This window comes from Malus sylvestris, chromosome 10 (genome assembly GCF_916048215.2).
Source record: "Malus sylvestris chromosome 10, drMalSylv7.2, whole genome shotgun sequence".
NCBI classification, from domain to species: Eukaryota; Viridiplantae; Streptophyta; class Magnoliopsida; order Rosales; family Rosaceae; genus Malus; species Malus sylvestris.
In genome coordinates this window covers 24,094,451-24,112,398 of record NC_062269.1, presented here as the reverse complement: position 1 = coordinate 24,112,398, position 17,948 = coordinate 24,094,451, and the positions used below count along the sequence as shown (strand labels likewise).

The following is a 17,948-nucleotide window of genomic DNA, read 5'->3' as shown; positions in this document are numbered from 1 at the left end:
TTTCTTGTATGGTAAATATTAGGAATATATATATATATATATATATATATATTAATTTAACCATGTACATAAACAATTATGGGCACATTTTTCATATGAAAAAAAAAAAAATCCTTGTACAATCAGTTATTTTGCATCAAATAATAGTGTTGGATAAAAAACAATAAAGAACCAATTAATATTCTTTTATGTTGTAGGTACATTATTTTCTTATAAGATTAAACAATAGGTAAATTATATTGTAGATACATTATTTTCTTATAAGATTAAACAATAGGTAAATTATATTGTAGGTACATTATGTTTGTAATATAAAAAAAAGAAATTGAAATTTATAAACAAAAAGTAGTAGATATATTATTTTTTAATCAAATTTCCTTTATTTGTAGGTGAATTATTTTCATGCATTATTGTATATATTGGGCACATTTTACTACTAATATATATGTGTGCAATAATTTACCTATATTATTATATAAAATATAGATAAATTTATTTTGAAATCAAATAACATTTTTTATTTTATAAGTAAATTATTTTACATGTATCATTACATATACAGGGCAAATTTATTACTAATACACATGTCCAAATAATTTACCTATATTTTTTAAATATAGCTAAATTATTTTATAGTGCTCTTTCATATTTTCATTTGGTAAGAAAATGACAAGATTAAATTAAAATTGTCTAATTTTATGCAAATTTGAAAAACAATTACGAAATCTTAAGGAAAGTATAACATTATTAGTTCTTTTTTTCCTTAACATACAATTTGTTATGACATATTATTATTTTAAACATTAATGCATTTTTTTCCATTAATCTCTCCTTTCAAATTTGCATAGAATTAAATGTTTACATTAAAACGGTAATTAGGGGTATTTTAGGCATCTGCAAAATGTAAAATGTGTAAAGGCAAACAAAATTAATGAATTTGCTTATGTGGAGCCTAGTCATTGGGTTTTATTCAGATAAAAAGACTATGTCGGGTTTTATGTAAAGAAATTTGAGTTTCAGGGGCTAAAGTCATATTTTCAGTATTTCTATTAGTTTGTAGTTTTGTTCGTTATGCACTCTGATATTCAACTTGGTATCAGAGCAGGTTTGATAATCTACTTCTGTTCAGTATCAGTTTGTCTGTCTCCTTCGTTGTTTGTTTTTTTTCCAGTTTCCATCCGTAGTCTTCAAGAATGAAAAAAAAAAAGGTTCTGTTTTTGAAAAAAAAAAGAATTTGGTGAATTTGTCTCACACCCAAATTTGAAAAAGCTCCACCGCACCAAGATTTCTGCATCCCTCCAGCCCCACCGCTGCATCACCGCATCCAGGCTTGCCTGGACCACTCTCGCACCAGTACAAGATCCGCTGCATCTGCACCAATTCAACTCGCCCCACCTCGCCTGCATGACTCACTGATGCTGCACCTGGAACCTATCTCTAGCCTGATCCTTCCCCACCATTGCGATTCGCAACGATCCCCACCTCTGATGTGCTTGTTTTGCAGCCAGTCTGAATCACATCAGTTTGCCAGCAAGAATCAGGTCACCAAGTTCGCCAGTCAAGTCAAGTTAAGTTCGCCAGTCAAGTCAAGTCAAGTTTGCATGCATGCCAGTCCGCCTAATGGAGCCAGTCCGCATCTGCTTGTTTGCAAACCCATGTCGTATACCGACATGAGTTTGACGGGGGTTGTTGGAATATATTAGTATTTTAAGTATTATATTGTTTGGGTTTTCTTATAAGTTTAGTTTGGGCCTAGCCTGTTAGCATGAGGGTTAGGGTTAGTTTATTATAAATAGAGTGCTTTGTTATTCATTAGAGAATAAAATGGTTACAATGTAGCCTCTTAAGGTTTTGTAGCCGTTCCGGCATTTTCGTTTGTCTAATAATATTTCTATTAGTTTGTAGTTTTGTTCGTTATGCACTCTGATATTCAACTGATTTGAACTTACAAATGCTCCGTGGGAGACTCGCAAGATTCATGCAATACCTCAGTTTAAGTTTGGTGAGACAAAGGAGACACCCCATTGCTGATGTGGGGAAAACTTTTATTGCTGTTCCAGAAAAATCTAATTCACCAATACCCCTGGGAAGCTCCCAAAACTTGCTAAGAGATGAGCAGCCCTCTAGACTAAGGGCTGGTTTGGTATTACTGTGCTTTGAAAAAAAGCTGCTGTGAGAATAAGCGGCTGTGAAATAAATCAGCAGAGCGTTTGGTAAACTTTTTTGTAAAAGTGCTTTTGGAAAAAAAAGCAGTCTGATAGTGGATCTTTTCATTAAAGGAGCACTGTAGCTCCGTGTGCTTTGAAAAAAAGTCAGTTTTCCAAAGCTGCAAATAGCAGCTTCAGCTTTTTCCTTTGATTTCAGCTTATTCTCACAACAGCTTCCAAAATAAGCCCTTTTTTTTTAGTTTACCAAACACCTAAAACCCTCACAGCTTTTTTTCATAGGTGCTTTTTTTTAAACACCTCACTCCCAAACTAGGTCTAAAAGCACCAGAGACTTTCAGCTTGCAAGTGTCGCTTGGAAGTTCCTTAAGTTCTTCACAATATGTAATATTCAAGGAATATATTTTTTCATGAGACCAAACTGATGACGGCAACTCCTTTATGCCACTGTAGCTTAAACTTAAGAATTCAATATTGCCTGCCATCTCTGGAAGATACTCGAGATACTTGCACCATGAAAGATCAAGATAAGTAAGTTTGTCAAGATTTTTAAAATACTGAAGAATTTTAACCAAACTTTCACATCTAGAAATATCCATGTGCTCGATATTTGGACTCCCCAAGAGATTTGGAAGTGCAGTTAGACGTTTGCAGTAACGAAGTTCGATCACTTTTAAGTTCATAGGATTCTGTAACAAATTAAAGAGAAAAGATAAGAATTAACAACTTAGTCTAAATAGGTTTCTGCACTACATCTTAGACAAAAAAACTATAACAAGCACATATACCTGGCCTCCATCCCAAAGTTGCGTGACTTTGCTGTCGGGCATATGAAGCTCAACAAGATTTTCAAGAGAAAATTCTGGGGGCAAAGATTTCAAAGGATATTCCTTCCAGAAAAGATAACGAAGAGAATTGGGAAGAAAGAGAGCTTTAAGGTTTAATATTTTGCACCCCCAAGATCTAACACTGAGCAATCTCATATTATACATCTTTTTGAAGTCTGCACGATCCAAATTTTGGCTCTCCAATCCATGACCAGTTAAAGAATATGGCTTGAACCTTTTCAGTTCCCTAACAACCAACAGCAAAGTACAAATGTGAACACATTAACACACAACAAAATTTAATCTAAACTACATTTGTGGGAATATGACTTATTTTTTGTAAATGAGTTTTCTCATAGGAAGCACACAGTATTTTATCGATCTATTTCTTTACTTTATGGTTTAAAAAAATTGTGAATCCACCTGCAGCTCTTACCGTGTTATTTTTCAATACATGATAGCCTACTGCGTCTTCCGGACTCTTTAATACATTGTTTGCGAACCATTACCCAACCTATTTCTTGTACCAAATCATGCATATCTATGGTTTCCCATTCCGAATCAATCGATATGAGAGACCTATCACAGAGAACTATAATTCCATCTGCCGCACGTGAACCACCACACAATTGGCCAAAGTCTACCATCTTTTTTGCATCCTCAATATGATTCCCTTTATGAAAGCATGCTATATCAAGAAATACCTCTTGTGAATTTCTTCCTAATCTGTTGTAGCTGTTGGAAATTTGAGTAGTTTGAGTAGAAATTTCCTTGTCCCACATTGGCCATTCCCAAAAGATTTTATTACTTTATAAGGTTTTGTCCTTTAAAGAAAGTGATTGGAGTAATAGGCCTGGAGACTAAAATTGGGCTCACCCTTGGGGTTGGGCTTTGGGGTGTAATAATTAATTGGTAATTAATATATAATTAATATATAATTATTTTTCGGATTTACTTAATTATTTTTTAATTAAATTCGAATTTAATTAATTAATTATTTTTTATGAAAAGACTCATCCTTTCAGATGAAGTCTGAGAGTTCTTTCTGAACACAGAGCAAAGCACCTTTCTGAAGAGATGTCTCCCAACAGTCACACCCCATTCTCATACATGTTGCAAACAGGCATCTATCTGCTATATATTCATACATCTGCATAGCATTTAGAACACATAATAATAAACTTCATCTTCTACATTCATAAACCTTCTTACTGAGAGAACCACACTAAATTCACCAGAAGTTAAATTTTCCGGTGCTGGAATTTTAACTTGATCGTTGAATCCTGGTGAAGCAGACGTTCGTAGAACTACAAGCACAGAGTAGGGACGAAATTTCTGTTTCAAGGATATTGCGGTACGCAAGCCTCGATCTTCAAGTTGTCTGTTTTATAATTCATATTCTATTTTATATTCTGTTAGTTTTTATTGCATATATTATTTATTAGCATATATAAATTATCACAGATTGTTGACTTATATCCAACAGTAGCTTACTCTCACATGGAAACAATAAGGAACCCAAAACTGCAAGAGCCAGTGGAATGTTCCAGCATATTTTACCGCCCTTGCTGACAACTCTGTATATTCTTCTCTACGAGAGTTATCCTTGAAAGCATGAAATTGAAAGAGCCGAAGAGCGTCATCAGTTTTTAATTTCTCAACCTTATATGTATATATTTTCTCTCTCTAACAGCTTTCATTAGTACGCTCCGTTCTCTACTTGTTACAATGATTCTACTTCCATCGCCATAGCGAAGATTATCTCCAGCTACATCTTTTATTTGCCTTGAGTCACTAACATCATAAAAAACAATGAGAAACTTTGTACGGCTGAGCCTTTCTCGAACAGAAGTCGAATCTATGGAGAGATTTTCTTCCTTTAAGATCTCTTTAAGAAGTGTTTTTTGCAGTTGATCGACTCCAGCTTTTTGCTCTGATTTCTCCCTAACATTGTTAAGAAGACAAGAAGCATCAAAGTCAGAAGAGAGTCTCTTGAACACAGCCTTAGCAAGGGTGGTCTTTCCAATACCACCCATTCCCCAAATGCCTACAGTGCAAACATCTAGCGAATCATTATTGCTTAATAACGATTTAACTTCTTCGATGCGGCTTTGAATTCCAACCATGCCCTTTAAATCATATGAGGTTTCACGTTTCAATTTCGTTGAAATATCGTCCACAATTTCCTCAATGAAATGGGCTTCCGTCCTGCAAAATATGATTATGAATGACAAGCAATATATAGTAAGTAATGCCTTTACTAGTTTATGAGATTTGTTGAGGTTTGGTATATAGTAAGGTTAGTTTGGTATTGTTGAGGTTTAAAAAAAAAAAGCTGTTTTTGCTGTATTGTTAGAATAAATAGTAAAATAAAACAGTTGAGTGTTTGATAAATTTTTTGGTTAAAGCGTTTTTAACAAAAAAAAAGAAAAAAAACAGTGACGAGTGTTTGTTAAAATTTTATATAAAATTAGTGTAACTATGTTAAATAACTAAAAAAGGTATCAGAGTAAATTTAATATAATAATTTATTTTATTTTTATTTATAATCTTTAATTGTTGACTATTTATTATTTTCATCTCCTATCTCTCACAATTTTCACAGTAAAAATCTCCGCTCTTTCCTGAGGACCAAACACCCTATTCTCTCTCTCTTTCTCTCTCCAAACCCTAACCCTGAAGAGTAATGCTAAGGAGATTCAATTTGGAGACTAAACTATAGAAATTAAGGGACATGAAAGTTGATGATTAGTTTATTAGTGAAGCATTGATGGACGTGCTCATTTCTATTGATGACACATCATTTAGTTTACTATTTTAGTTTCTAAAAAATTTAGTCTCCCTAGCATTACCCAACCCCAAATGCCCAACTTGGCCAATTCAATCTCTGGCCCTCAGGTACGCCGCAGTTTAGGTACACGCACACGCCGTCGAAGGTGCTCCACCTCTGCCAGAAAGTTTATGGGTCGTGCACCAATCTTCGCAGGGAGAGGAAGAGAGAAAGGAGCAGTGGTGTAGGCATGGCGTGATGCTGGCATGGTAACTGAAGAGGTGCAGTGAAATTTCGGTGTAATTCTGAAGAATTAGGGTGAAATATCTGTGGGTTTTCTTTTGCATGAAGGGCGTGCAATAATCTTCGCAGGAAGAGGGAGAGGAAGGAGTGGCGGAATTTCAGGGCCGCGCGAGGAATTCAGGGGTTGGAATTTCAGGAATTTCAGGTCTAGTCGGGCACCGAAGGCCAAGGATATGCTTTTCCACTTTGAATGACCCTTTTTTTCTTTCAAAAGAAGACTTAACAAACACAAATTTCACTCTAGCTTTTTTACATTCCTACTTTTAAAATAATTTAAGCAGTACCCAAACCTAGTAGATGGTTGAAGTCTATATATGAATATGGTTCCTATAACTAAAATAAAATTTTGAAAAGAAGTAATCACAAGTAGAAATTTATAAAAGTTGCAAAGTAAGTTACCCTTTATTGTTTGAATAATCAGACCCACATAAACCGGTTGCTTCCACCAAAGCAGCTTTCCACTCGATCACCTTATCCATACGGTCCTTGAAACGATTTTCAAGTTCAGTAAATGCATCTGCATAACTCCCATTTTGTTTTCGCACATCTGATATACTGATGTCGTAAAAAATGGGTACAACCATCTGGCCATTTTTCTTTTTGCATTTGAGTATATGCACAAGTTCAATCAAGCACCATGTGGAAGACGCATAGTTTTTGGAGAAAATGATCACCGAAAGCCTTGATTTCTCTATTGCTTCTAGTAGGGTGGGTCCAATTTCGTCTCCTTTCTTCAGCCTGTAGTCTATGTAGGTTTCGATTTTCTTGCGAAGTAAGGCAGCATGAAGATGGCTGGTAAAAGTTTTGCGGTTGTCCTCACCTCTGAAACTAATAAACACATCATACTTTTCTCGAAGAGGGGGGATATTCACAATATCATCATTGTTATCATCAACAGCAGCAGCAACAGCGGCGGCATCAGCATCATCATCAGAAGAAGATGAAGAAGAAAATGTTAATGGTCTGCAGCACGTGTACAACAGAGTCCCAATCACCTCCATCTCTCTATCTCTTAGAGAGAAGAGAATGATGCGATCGTAGTGAGAGTATTTGATTATAGAGAGCAGAAAGAGAATCTTAACTATTCTTGCATTTGAGACTAGATCAGATTTAGTACAGAAAAATTGAAATTGTACTAGTTCTTGTTGAGTTTGTGCATAAAGTTACAAACACACCAGCTTAGTGATAAACCAAATATTCAGGACCTTTCTCCACGTCAGCAATCCATGGTAAATGACTCTCCAAGTCAGCAATCTCAACACCAGCATTTTGAATTAATCAACTCGCACTCATCAAGTCAGCTACACAAGTTGGATACTCTTCAAACTCTTCAACAGATAGAAAGGAATCACAAACCTTCCTCATCTAAAACTCATGTGTAACTTAGTTTTGAATTTCAAATGTAATTACGTGATATGTTTATACTGTAACCTCATCTTGTAATCTATATATAATGAAGTCCATACCTCACGCATGATTAACTGAGTTGAGCTTATGCAATCAGTCTTTACAACCCTAGCTTAAAGAATCCATTTCTACAATGCCTTAATCCTCCCAGTAATCTACAGTACTGAACATTGATCCCTCCCCTTTAATATATCCTTCTAGGAACCCTAGTCCACCTACTCTACCACAAAATCCGCACCACCCCATATCCTACACCATACCACCCACACAACCTAATCTTCACCATTCTCCTATATTAAACAGTCCTATTCCATCACCATCACCTATCTCAACTGTACCTTCTCTCCCTGACCCTTCACCAACCCCATCCTCTACGAATGCACTAGGTGTTGCTCCTGTCTCATCTTCCTCTCAGAGACACATTTAACCTGTTCACTCCATGGTCACACGTTCAAAGGATGGCATTCAAAAACCAAATCCCAAATATGCTCTTGTTTCTGATGTTACTAATGAAATAGTTGAGCCAACTTGTTTTACATAGGCAAATAAGTACCCTGAATGGCGTATGGCAATGGCAGAAGAGTTCAATGCTCTTCAAAGCACAAGAACATGGTCCTTGGTTCCCTTTCATCCCTTCATGAATGTTCTACCAAATAAATGGGTGTACCGTATTAAACGTAAATCTGACGGTTCCATTGAAAGATTTAAAGCACGCCTTGTTGCCAATGGTTTTCATCAACAAGAAGGGATCGATTACAGTGAGACGTTCAGTCCTGTTGTCACTCATGCTACCATCATACTCATTCTTTTTGTGGCTTTTCATTTTAACTAGCCAATTAGCCAACTTGATGTCAAAAATGTGTTTCTACATGGTTCTTTAACTGAGGAAGTATACATGCGCCAACCTTCTGGCTTTGTCGATCCACAGTTTCCATCACATGTGTGTCATCTTCGACGGTCCCTATACGGCTTAAAATAGGCCCCACGTGCCTGGTTTTAGTGCTTCTCTCAACATTTGGAAGAACTCGGCTTTCATGCATCAATGGCAGATTCTTCGCTACTCATTTTCTTCAATGGAACTACTGTCATTTATTTGCCCATCTATGTTGATGACATTCTTGTCACAGGTAATAATCCATCTCACATCTCCACATTGATTCAACAATTGGGACAAAAATTCTCCATGAAGGACCCTTGGGGCCTTACAATATTTTTTGGGAATGGAAGTTACGAGAACATTGACGCCCATGTATTTAACACAGTCAGAATATATCCTGGACCTACTTAAACGCACTCAGATGGCTGACGCCAAACCATTGTCTACTCCAGCCCTTCCTGGCCGCAAGCTTAGTTTGTATGAGGGTGAGCCATTGGATGATGGAACTAATTTTCAAAGCGTTGTTGGGGCTCTCCAATACCTCTTATTCACACGACCTGACATTGCTTTCGCTGTAAATCAAGTCTGTCAGTTTATGCATTCACCCACCACTGCACATTAGGCTGCAGTTAAGTGCATTCTTCGCTACTTGAAAGCCACTCATGATCGCGGTATTGTTTATAAACCCAATTCTTTGTCCCTAATAGCCTTTGCAGATGTTGACTATACCGGTGACCCAGATGACCGATGCTCCACTAGTGGTTATTGCATTATTCTAAGGGATAACTTAATCTATTGGAGTTCTAAAAAACAAAGAGATGTGTCTCGCTCAAGTACAGAGGTTGAGTATCAACAAATGGCCTATACCTCCACCACTTTATCCTGGTTCCGACACATATTTTGTGATCTTCATCTTCCTCTCAATCCCCCAAGATTATGGTGTGATAATATCAGTGCACTGGCAGTAGCTTCCAATCCAGTTTATCAGGCTCGTATGCGTCATGTGGAGGTTGATTATTATTATGTTAGAGAAAAAGTAATTCGAAATAAACTTGTTGTGGGATATGTTTCATCAGCTGACCAAATCGCCGATCTCTTAACGAAGGGCTTGTCCATAGTGCGTTTCAGTTATCTCCTTTCCAAGCTTCATGTTCGTCAATGCCCACTCAGCTTGCAGGAGCGTGATAAACCAAATATTCAGGACCTTTCTCCACATCAGCAATCCATGGTAAAGGACTCTCCAAGTCAGCAATCTCAACACTAACATTTTGAATTAATCAACTCGCACTCATCAAGTCAGCTACACAAGTTGGATACTCTTCAAACTCTTCAACAGATAGAAAGGAATCACAATCCTTCCTCATCTAAAACTTATGTGTAACTTAGTTTTGAATTTCAAATGTAATTACGTGATATGTTTATATTGTAACCTCATCTTGTAATCTATATATAATGAAGTCCATACCTCACTCATGATTAACTAAGTTGAGCTTATACAATTAGTCTTTACATAGCTTAAATGCTTTCACTTAGGACAAAAATTAAAAATTTGGAGAGACAGAGACTAGTCACCTAACAAGTATTTGATAATGCTACTACATTAAAATTTTCTTTCAAATATGCTTAATTAAAAGGAAAATTTGTCCAAAACACTTTCTGTAAGGCATCTTTCAATAAAATATACGTACAAACGACAATAAAAGAAAATCATCCAAGCTCAGACAAAAAAACCATAAAAAATAAAAAGACGAAATTGCTCAAGCATATTCGGCGTTGAAATTGTTTGCATTCAAACGGAAGAAAAGGTTACAATATATCCTAGTTGAGGGCTTTAACTAGACCTGGCATTCGTGTCGTGTTTTCCGTGTTCGTGTCGTTTTCGTGTCATACCCGATATCTTAACGGGTCGTGTCGTGTAACACCCGTTAAAATAAACGGGTAAAATGACCCAACCCGAAATCGACCCGATAATATTAACAGGTAATATGACCCGACCCGTTACCCGTTAAGGAAAATATATTTTAAACCAATAAATAATCAAATAAAAAACATAATACTAAATAAGTATATACATACCATATTGTCACATCCAAAACATAAAAACGCATTTTTCTTTTAAGTATATTTTCACTTACCTAAAGTCTTTAATATTTTTTTAATTAATGTAGAAGTGTAAAAAATATATAAACGCTCATAATGACAAACTTCACAACTTTCATGAAGAGCTTAACTTCGAAATTCGCCACTATAATCATATAATCATAGATCAAAATTTAACCGTTGATTGTTGTTTACATTTACACTTCATTGTTCTCATCAAATTTTGTTTTTTCAGATTTTCTTTTTTGAAAACTTGATCTATTAGAGGATGCAGGAAGATGAACGGTTTGGATCGTTGATATTATATTCAGAGTTTTACGGTTAGTGAAAATATTGCTTGATGTTTATAAAGTTTCTACAAATTATATGACATCGACTCATATTTCTGTTAATCGTAAATATCGAAACGTGATATCAAAGATCTGAACCGTTCATCTTCTTATATTAGCCAGATGATCATGTTTTCAAAAAAGAAAATTTTAAAAATGAAATTCAGTAAGAAGAATAAAGCATAAATGGCAATCGACAGTTAAATATAAATTTAAGGTTTATGAATTATAGTGTTGGATTTCGAAGCTGACCCCTTCATGAAAGTTGTAAAGTTTGTCACTATGAGTGATTGTATATTTTTTTTACATTTTTTACACTTCTACAATAATTATTATTAATTTTTCCCTCAAATAAAAAACATTATTCATGAAGGTTTGGAGGATTTTAAAAATCTAAATGATAATGTAAGTGTAACCATTATCTACTCGTGGAGGAATATTGATGAATCACGAGTGTTTATATATTCTTTCACATTTTTCATACTTGTATGTATGTCTTCTTAATTCTTGCATATACAAATACTATATTAGTTTATTTTAATTTTGGATAACAACATATTAAGTAAAATTTATCCTAGTAATGATAATAAGGAACTCTCATAATAAAAATAAATAATGATTAAAACTTTTTTTTTAAATTTATATAGAATAATAATACAAAACTATATATTTAATATAGAATATATTGTATATATTAATATGGCTATTGTATTTTATAATAAATCTTTTAGTAATTAAACTTTAAAATTATCAAAATAATTTTTTTCTTAACAGGTCGAAACGGATTACCCACGTGTTACCCGCGTGTATACCCGTTATTAACGGGTCATCCGATAATGACCCGATAAGTTATCGTGTTGACCCGAAACCCGTTATTTTCGTGTCGTGACACCGTGTCGTGTCAGAAACTGCCGAGTCTAGCTTTAACAAAGAAAGGTGAAATTAAGAAAGCTTTTTAACCAAAATGGTCCCTGAGATTTGTATAACACATTACTTTGGTCCCTGAGATTGAAAATCAATAGAAATAGCCCCTGAGATTGTCGTCCACCATCCATTATTTTGGTCATTCCGGGAAAACTGGAAAACTCGCTGGAAACTGAGTAAATTTTAAACGTTCATAACTTCTTCAATACTCAACATAATCAAGCGATTCAAAAACAAAAATCATACTTCTCAATGAGATGAAGAAAATGGTACCATTTTTTTACTGTTAAATCGTAGTGGTTTGGCCGAAAAACGGCTCCAAAGTAGCTGTCTTGGTCTCGAGTTAGCCACTTTCGAGTCGGTTTCCGGACAAAAAAGGGCGAATTAGCCATCGATAAATGTACCATTATCTTTGTCTCGTTGAGAAGTATGATTTTCATTTTTGAATCACTCGATTTCGTTGAGTATTGAAGAAGTTATGAACGTTTAAAGTTTACCCAATTTCCGGCGAATTTTCTAGTTTTCCAACGGACCAGTCACCTTTCAGTCTATTTTCCGGTGATATCCGACAACTATTGGTCTTCCAAATAGGTATAATCTTGTTCTACACTATCCTATCTTCATTTTGATATATTATTGGTCGAATTTGGTTAAGAAACGATTGAGTTACGAAACTTTAAAAATTGCCTAAACTTCCGGCCAAGAGCTTCGAGACACTTAACGGAGTTTTTAACGGAAGAACCAAAACAATGGATGGTTGACAATCTTAAGGACCATTTCTATTGATTTTCAATTTTAGGCACCAAAGTGATGTGTTATGCAAATCTCATGGACTATTTTGGTTAAAAAGCCAATTAAGAATGAATATCCCACCTCCTTTTCCTGATGGGAGGAAGTTTCCTGGTGCTACTGGACAACTTGTACTCTATACAACAAATTATACATACACTAAAACTGGGTTCCCCCGGCACTATTTTTCACTGTTCGTGAACAGTGAAATGACGGAAATGCCCTCATCTTCTCCTTGCTTTACCGTTCTGTTTCCTTTTTTTGTACAATGAATTCTCAGTTTTGCCATGTTGGCCACACGTCCGTCTACTTCCATAGGATGTCGACGCGTTGGTCTTCTCGAGTCTTCCATCCTTTTCGATCCCTGTCTCACAAACGCCTTTCTTCCTCTCAATCCTCACGTTTTCTGGCTCTCTGACCTCGAGTTCTCTGTCTCTCTCTCTCTCACTTTCTTGCTAATTAAGAACGACAAACCAATCACAATTTGTGCAGATATTTTCTGGAAAAATATAAACGATGCGCTGTTCTTCCTTCCTTCCTCCTCCCCATCCATTTGACAGTTTCTCCTCCATTTCGACCTCTCCCTTGGAAATCCATTAGAGATCTCTTCAGGTTTCTTTGTCAGAATCTCTAGAGAAAGAAATTTTATTTTATTTTTTTTATTTTTTAAGTTTTTGGTTTGTAGGTTTTTAATTTTTGACTTTCTGTGCAGGTAAAGGAAGAACCCAGACGATATATGTTCACTGAAGGACTTGATAGGAGCGTCCTTCATTGGGTTAGATAGGTTTGTGAAGAAAAATCATTACCCTCTTTCTTCGAATTAAAAAATAATAATAAAGTAGGGTTTAAGTATACTATTGTTTGATTTAGTTCTCAGCACCATTCGTGGTATTTTTACTGATCCACTACCCGATTAATAAAACCCATATTTTAATTGTTTTTATGAATTTTTGGTGTCTGATTTTGGTTTTTTATGTTTTCGATTGCTTATTTGGCGTTTAATTTTTAATGTTTTCCCAGTGATTGAATTCTGGGTTTTTAGCCGTCACCAATTTTAGTCGACCCAGGTAGCAAATGGAGTTTGCCCCTGTTTGCTTTCCTTTTCTCACCAGAGATCTCTGCCAGTATGATCCGCCAGTAACTAAAGCTGAGCGTTTTGATATTTGTTAATTTGTTAATTTGTAGATGCTACTTGGGACAACTTCAAGTTCGGAGCAACTAGTGAGATCAAGTTCCTCAAGAGATTTTAACTTACAAATGCTCGGTGGGAGGCTCACAAGATTTTTGAAATCCTTCAGTTTAAGTTTGGTGAGACAAAAGAGACGCTCCATTGATGACGTGGGCAATACTTTTCTTGTTCTAGAAAAATCTAATTCACCAATACCCCTGGGAAGCTCCCAAAACTTGCGAAGAGAGGAGCAGCCCTCTAGACTAAAAGCACCAGAGACTTTCAGCTTGCAACTGCTGCTTGGAAGTTCCTCAAGTTCTGTACAACATGTAATATCCAAGGAAGAAATTTTTTCATGAGACCAAACTGATGACGGCAACTCCTTTATGCCACTGCCTCGTAATCTTAAGAATTCGATATTGACTGGCATCTCTGGAAAGATATTTTGAGACTCGCACCGTGAAAGATCAAGATAAGTAAGTTTGTCAAGATTTTTAAAATACTGAGGAATTTTAACCAAACTTTCACATCCAGAAGGATCCATGTGCTCGATATTTGGACTCCCCAAGAGATTTGGAAGTGCAATTAGACGTTTGCAGTCACAAAGTTGGATCACTTTTAAAGTCAGAAGAGTCTCTTGAACACAGCCTTAGCAAGGGTGGTCTTTCCAATGCCACCCATACCCCAAATGCCTACAGTGCAAACACCTTGCCAATCATTATTGCTTAATAACGATTCAACTTGCTCGATGCGGCTTTCAATTCCAAACATGCCGTTTAAATCATATGATGTTTCACGTTTCAATTTCGTTGAAATATCTTCCACTACTTCCTCAATGAAATAGGCATCAGTCCTGCAAAATATTAGTATATTAGTATGAATGAGAAACAATATATAGTAAGTAATGCCTTCACTATCTATGAGGATTGTTTAAAGGTTAGTTTGGTATTGTTGGGCGTTTTTAAAAAGCTGTTTCTGTTGTGATGTGAGAATAAATAAATGTAAAATAAAGCAGTTGGTGTTTGGTAAAACTGAACAGATGCAGGCATGGCGCAGGCATGATCCGATGTGGATCTGGCCAAACTGAACAGTTGCGGTGAAATATTTGTGTAATTCTGAAGAATTTGGGTGAAATATATGTGGGTTTTCTTCTGCATGAAGGGCGTGCAATAATCTTCATAGGAAGAGGGGAGGAAGGAGTGACAGAGTTTCAGGGGTCAGAATTTTGGGGCCGCGCGAGGAATTCAGGGGTTGGTATTTCACGAATTTTAGGTCTAGCCAGGCGGGAGGTTGTGTGTTTTCGACTCTGATGGCCAAGGATTTCCGGATTTTCGACGGCAGAGAGTATGCAATTCAACTGATACCCTTTTTTGTTTGAAGAATCAAATCCAAAAAGATTGGTTGCAATCCTCAAAGTAGTTTTAACCAAGTATTGAAGATGGTCACAGGTAGAAATTTGAAAAGACAGTTGAAGTCTATATAATGAGTATCGTTTCTTATAAAAACTAAAAATAAAAATTTGAAAAGAAATAGTCACAAGTAGAAATTGATACAAGTTCAAAGTTAGTTACCCTTTTTTGTTTAAATTATCAAACCCAGAAAGATTGGCTGCAGTCCTCAAAGCTTTCCTCCACTTGCGCACCTTGCCAATACTGTCCCCTTTTTCCAGTTCAGCAAATGCACCTGCATAACTTCCCTTTTGTTTTCGCACATCTGATGGATTGATGTCGTAAAAAACAGGTACAACCATATGACCATATTTCTTTTTGCATTTGAGTATATGCACAAGTTCAATCAAACACCATGTGGAAGACGCATAGTTTTTGGAGAAAATGATCATCAAAAGCCTTGATTTCTCGATTACTTCTAGTAGGGCAGGTCCTATTTCGTCTCCTTTCTTCAGCTTATAGTCTATGTAGGTTTCGAATTTCTTGCGAAGTAAGGCAGCACGAAGGTGGCTGGTAAAAGTTTTGCGGGTGTCCTCACCTCTGAAACTAATAAACACATCATACTTTTCTCGAAGAAGGGGGATATCAACATCATCATCGTTATCATCAACAGCAGCATCAGCAACACCAGAAGAAGAAGTCGAGGAAGAAAATGTCAATGATTTGCAGCATATGTACAACAGAGTCCCGATGGCGATGACGACGATGTTGAAAACTTGAATGAACCCAATCAACTCCATCTCTCTGAGAAGAGAATGAAGCGATCGAAGCGAATATTTGATTACTGAGAGCAAAGAGCAAATTTGAACTATAGTTGCACCTGAGACTAGATCAGATTTTAGTACAGAAAAATTGAAATTGTACTACTTCTTAATGAATCTGTGCAAAAAGTTACAAACACGCCAGGAGGACAAAAAGTGAAAATTAAAAAGAAAATTTGTCCAAAGAACTTCCTGTAAGGTATCTTTCAATAAAATATAGGCACAAACGAGGGTCCAAGGAAGATCAGCAGAGATTAGACCCTAAAGAAAAACAAAAAAATATAAAGACGAAATTGCGAAAGCACTTTGGGTGCGGAAACTACGTGCATTCAAACGGAAAAAGAAGGTTATAATATATCACTAGTGGAGGACTTTGAAAAAGGTGATCCAGGAAAATCATCAAAGTTAGAAAAGAAAAAAAAACATAAAAATATAAAGGCGAAATTGCTAAAGCACTTTCCGCGTAGAATTTGTGTGCATTCAAAAGGGAAGAAAAGGTTATAATTACCCCAAGTGGAGGACTTTAAGAAAGAAAGGTGAAATTGAAAATGAATAAGAAATTGTACTACTTACTGAGAAATGTATTCCTCAAGACCTGTCTCCAGAACTATGATGTCATACTCTTTATCCATGGCAATCCAGCAGAGAAACCAAAAGCTTAATTTACAAAATTAAGAGCCTTCTGGTACATAAACCCAAATGCACCACCATTATCTGCATGCTCGAGTAAGCGAAAGACTAGAAGACCGAAAGAAGGGGGTTAAGTACCGGTTTCAATTGCGTCAGGACCCTTATAAATCTGGTTCTGGAATGAGGGTGGTCCAACACTCTCGTAGTGACCATACTTGTCTTCCTTCACCCAGTCTGCTGTGTAGCACTGCACCAGCTCCTTCAGATGTGGCTGCTGCTCCAAATTCTCCTCAACAACAACAAAGCCTTTTCCCACGAAGTGGGGTCGGCTATATGAATCCTAGAACGCCATTGCGCTCGGTTTTGTGTCATGTCCTTCGTTAGATCCAAGTACTCTAGGTCTTTTCTTAGGGTCTCTTCCAAAGTTTTCCTAGGTCTTCCTTTACCCCTTCGGCTCTGAACCTCTGTCCCGTAGTCACATCTTCGAACCGGAGCGTCAGTAGACCTTTTTTGCACATGTTCAAACCACCGTAACCGATTTTCTCTCATCTTTCCTTCAATTTCGGCTACTCCTACTTTACCTCGGATATCCTCATTCCTAATCTTATCCTTTCTCGTGTGCCCACACATCCAACAAAGCATCCTCATCTCCGCTACACCCATTTTGTGTACGTGCTGATGCTTCACCGCCCAACATTCTATGCCATACAGGGTCTCCATCTAATTCTCCGTTCTCTTGCAAGATAGATCCTAGGAAGCGAAAACGGTCGCTCTTTGGTATTTCCGTGTCTCTGATCCTCACCCCTAACTCATTTTGGCCTCCATTTGCACTGAACTTGCACTTCATATATTCTGTCTTTGATCGGCTTAGGCGAAGACCTGTAGATTCCAACACTTCTCTCTAAAGGTTAAGCTTCGCATTTACCCCATCCTGAGTTTCATCTATCAACACTATATCGTCTGCGAAGGCATACACCAAGGAATATCATCTTGAATATGTCTTGTTAACTCGTCCATTACCAATGCAAAAAGGTACGGACTTAAGGATTGTTGATGCACAAAATCAGTGAGGACTTTGGTACAACAGAAAGTATTTAAGTTTGTGACCTTCGCTAGATTGCTCTGGTCATTAGTGTGGATAAGTATGTAAAAGGATAAAGACAGGAAAGCAAAACACAAGATGTACGTGGTTCACCCAGATTGGCTACGTCCACGGAGTAGGAGTTCTTATTAATTGTGAAGGGTTTACACATAGGTTCAAGCTCTCCTTTAGTGAGAACAAGTGAATGATTTAGTACAAATGATCTTCTCTGGGAGTACTCTTCCTCCATCCAGGGGTGGTATTTTAATCGGTGGAGATGCACAAGGTAATGTATCAATTTCACTTGAAGCTTACTTGTAGTTCCAGGCTTGGTCAAGCGCGATACAAACCATGTAGTAGGAATCCCCC

At 36.6% G+C, this 17,948-nt stretch overlaps 2 protein-coding genes across 2 annotated transcripts in view; both read right to left on the bottom strand.

Moving 5' to 3' along the window:
* Window positions 1-15,847, bottom strand: part of LOC126584340 (disease resistance protein RUN1-like) — a 30,809-nt gene extending 14,962 nt beyond the window's left edge. Inside the window, exons 1-2 of the mRNA XM_050248749.1 lie at window positions 15,231-15,847; window positions 14,308-14,512 (exon numbers count right to left, since the gene is read on the bottom strand). Of these exons, the coding sequence (XP_050104706.1) occupies window positions 14,308-14,512; window positions 15,231-15,847 (822 nt within the window). The remainder of the gene's footprint in view (window positions 1-14,307; window positions 14,513-15,230) is intronic.
* LOC126585331 (disease resistance protein Roq1-like) lies at window positions 6,461-7,066 on the bottom strand. Its single transcript, XM_050249739.1, has one exon. It carries the CDS (start codon window positions 7,064-7,066, stop codon window positions 6,461-6,463), a length of 606 nt encoding a protein of 201 aa, XP_050105696.1.
* Window positions 15,848-17,948: the final 2,101 nt, after the last annotated feature.

Coding starts and splice junctions, on each gene's coding strand:
- LOC126585331 (XM_050249739.1), bottom strand. CDS start 7,066: ATGGAGGTGATTGGGACTCTGTTGTACACGTGCTGCAGACCATTAACA.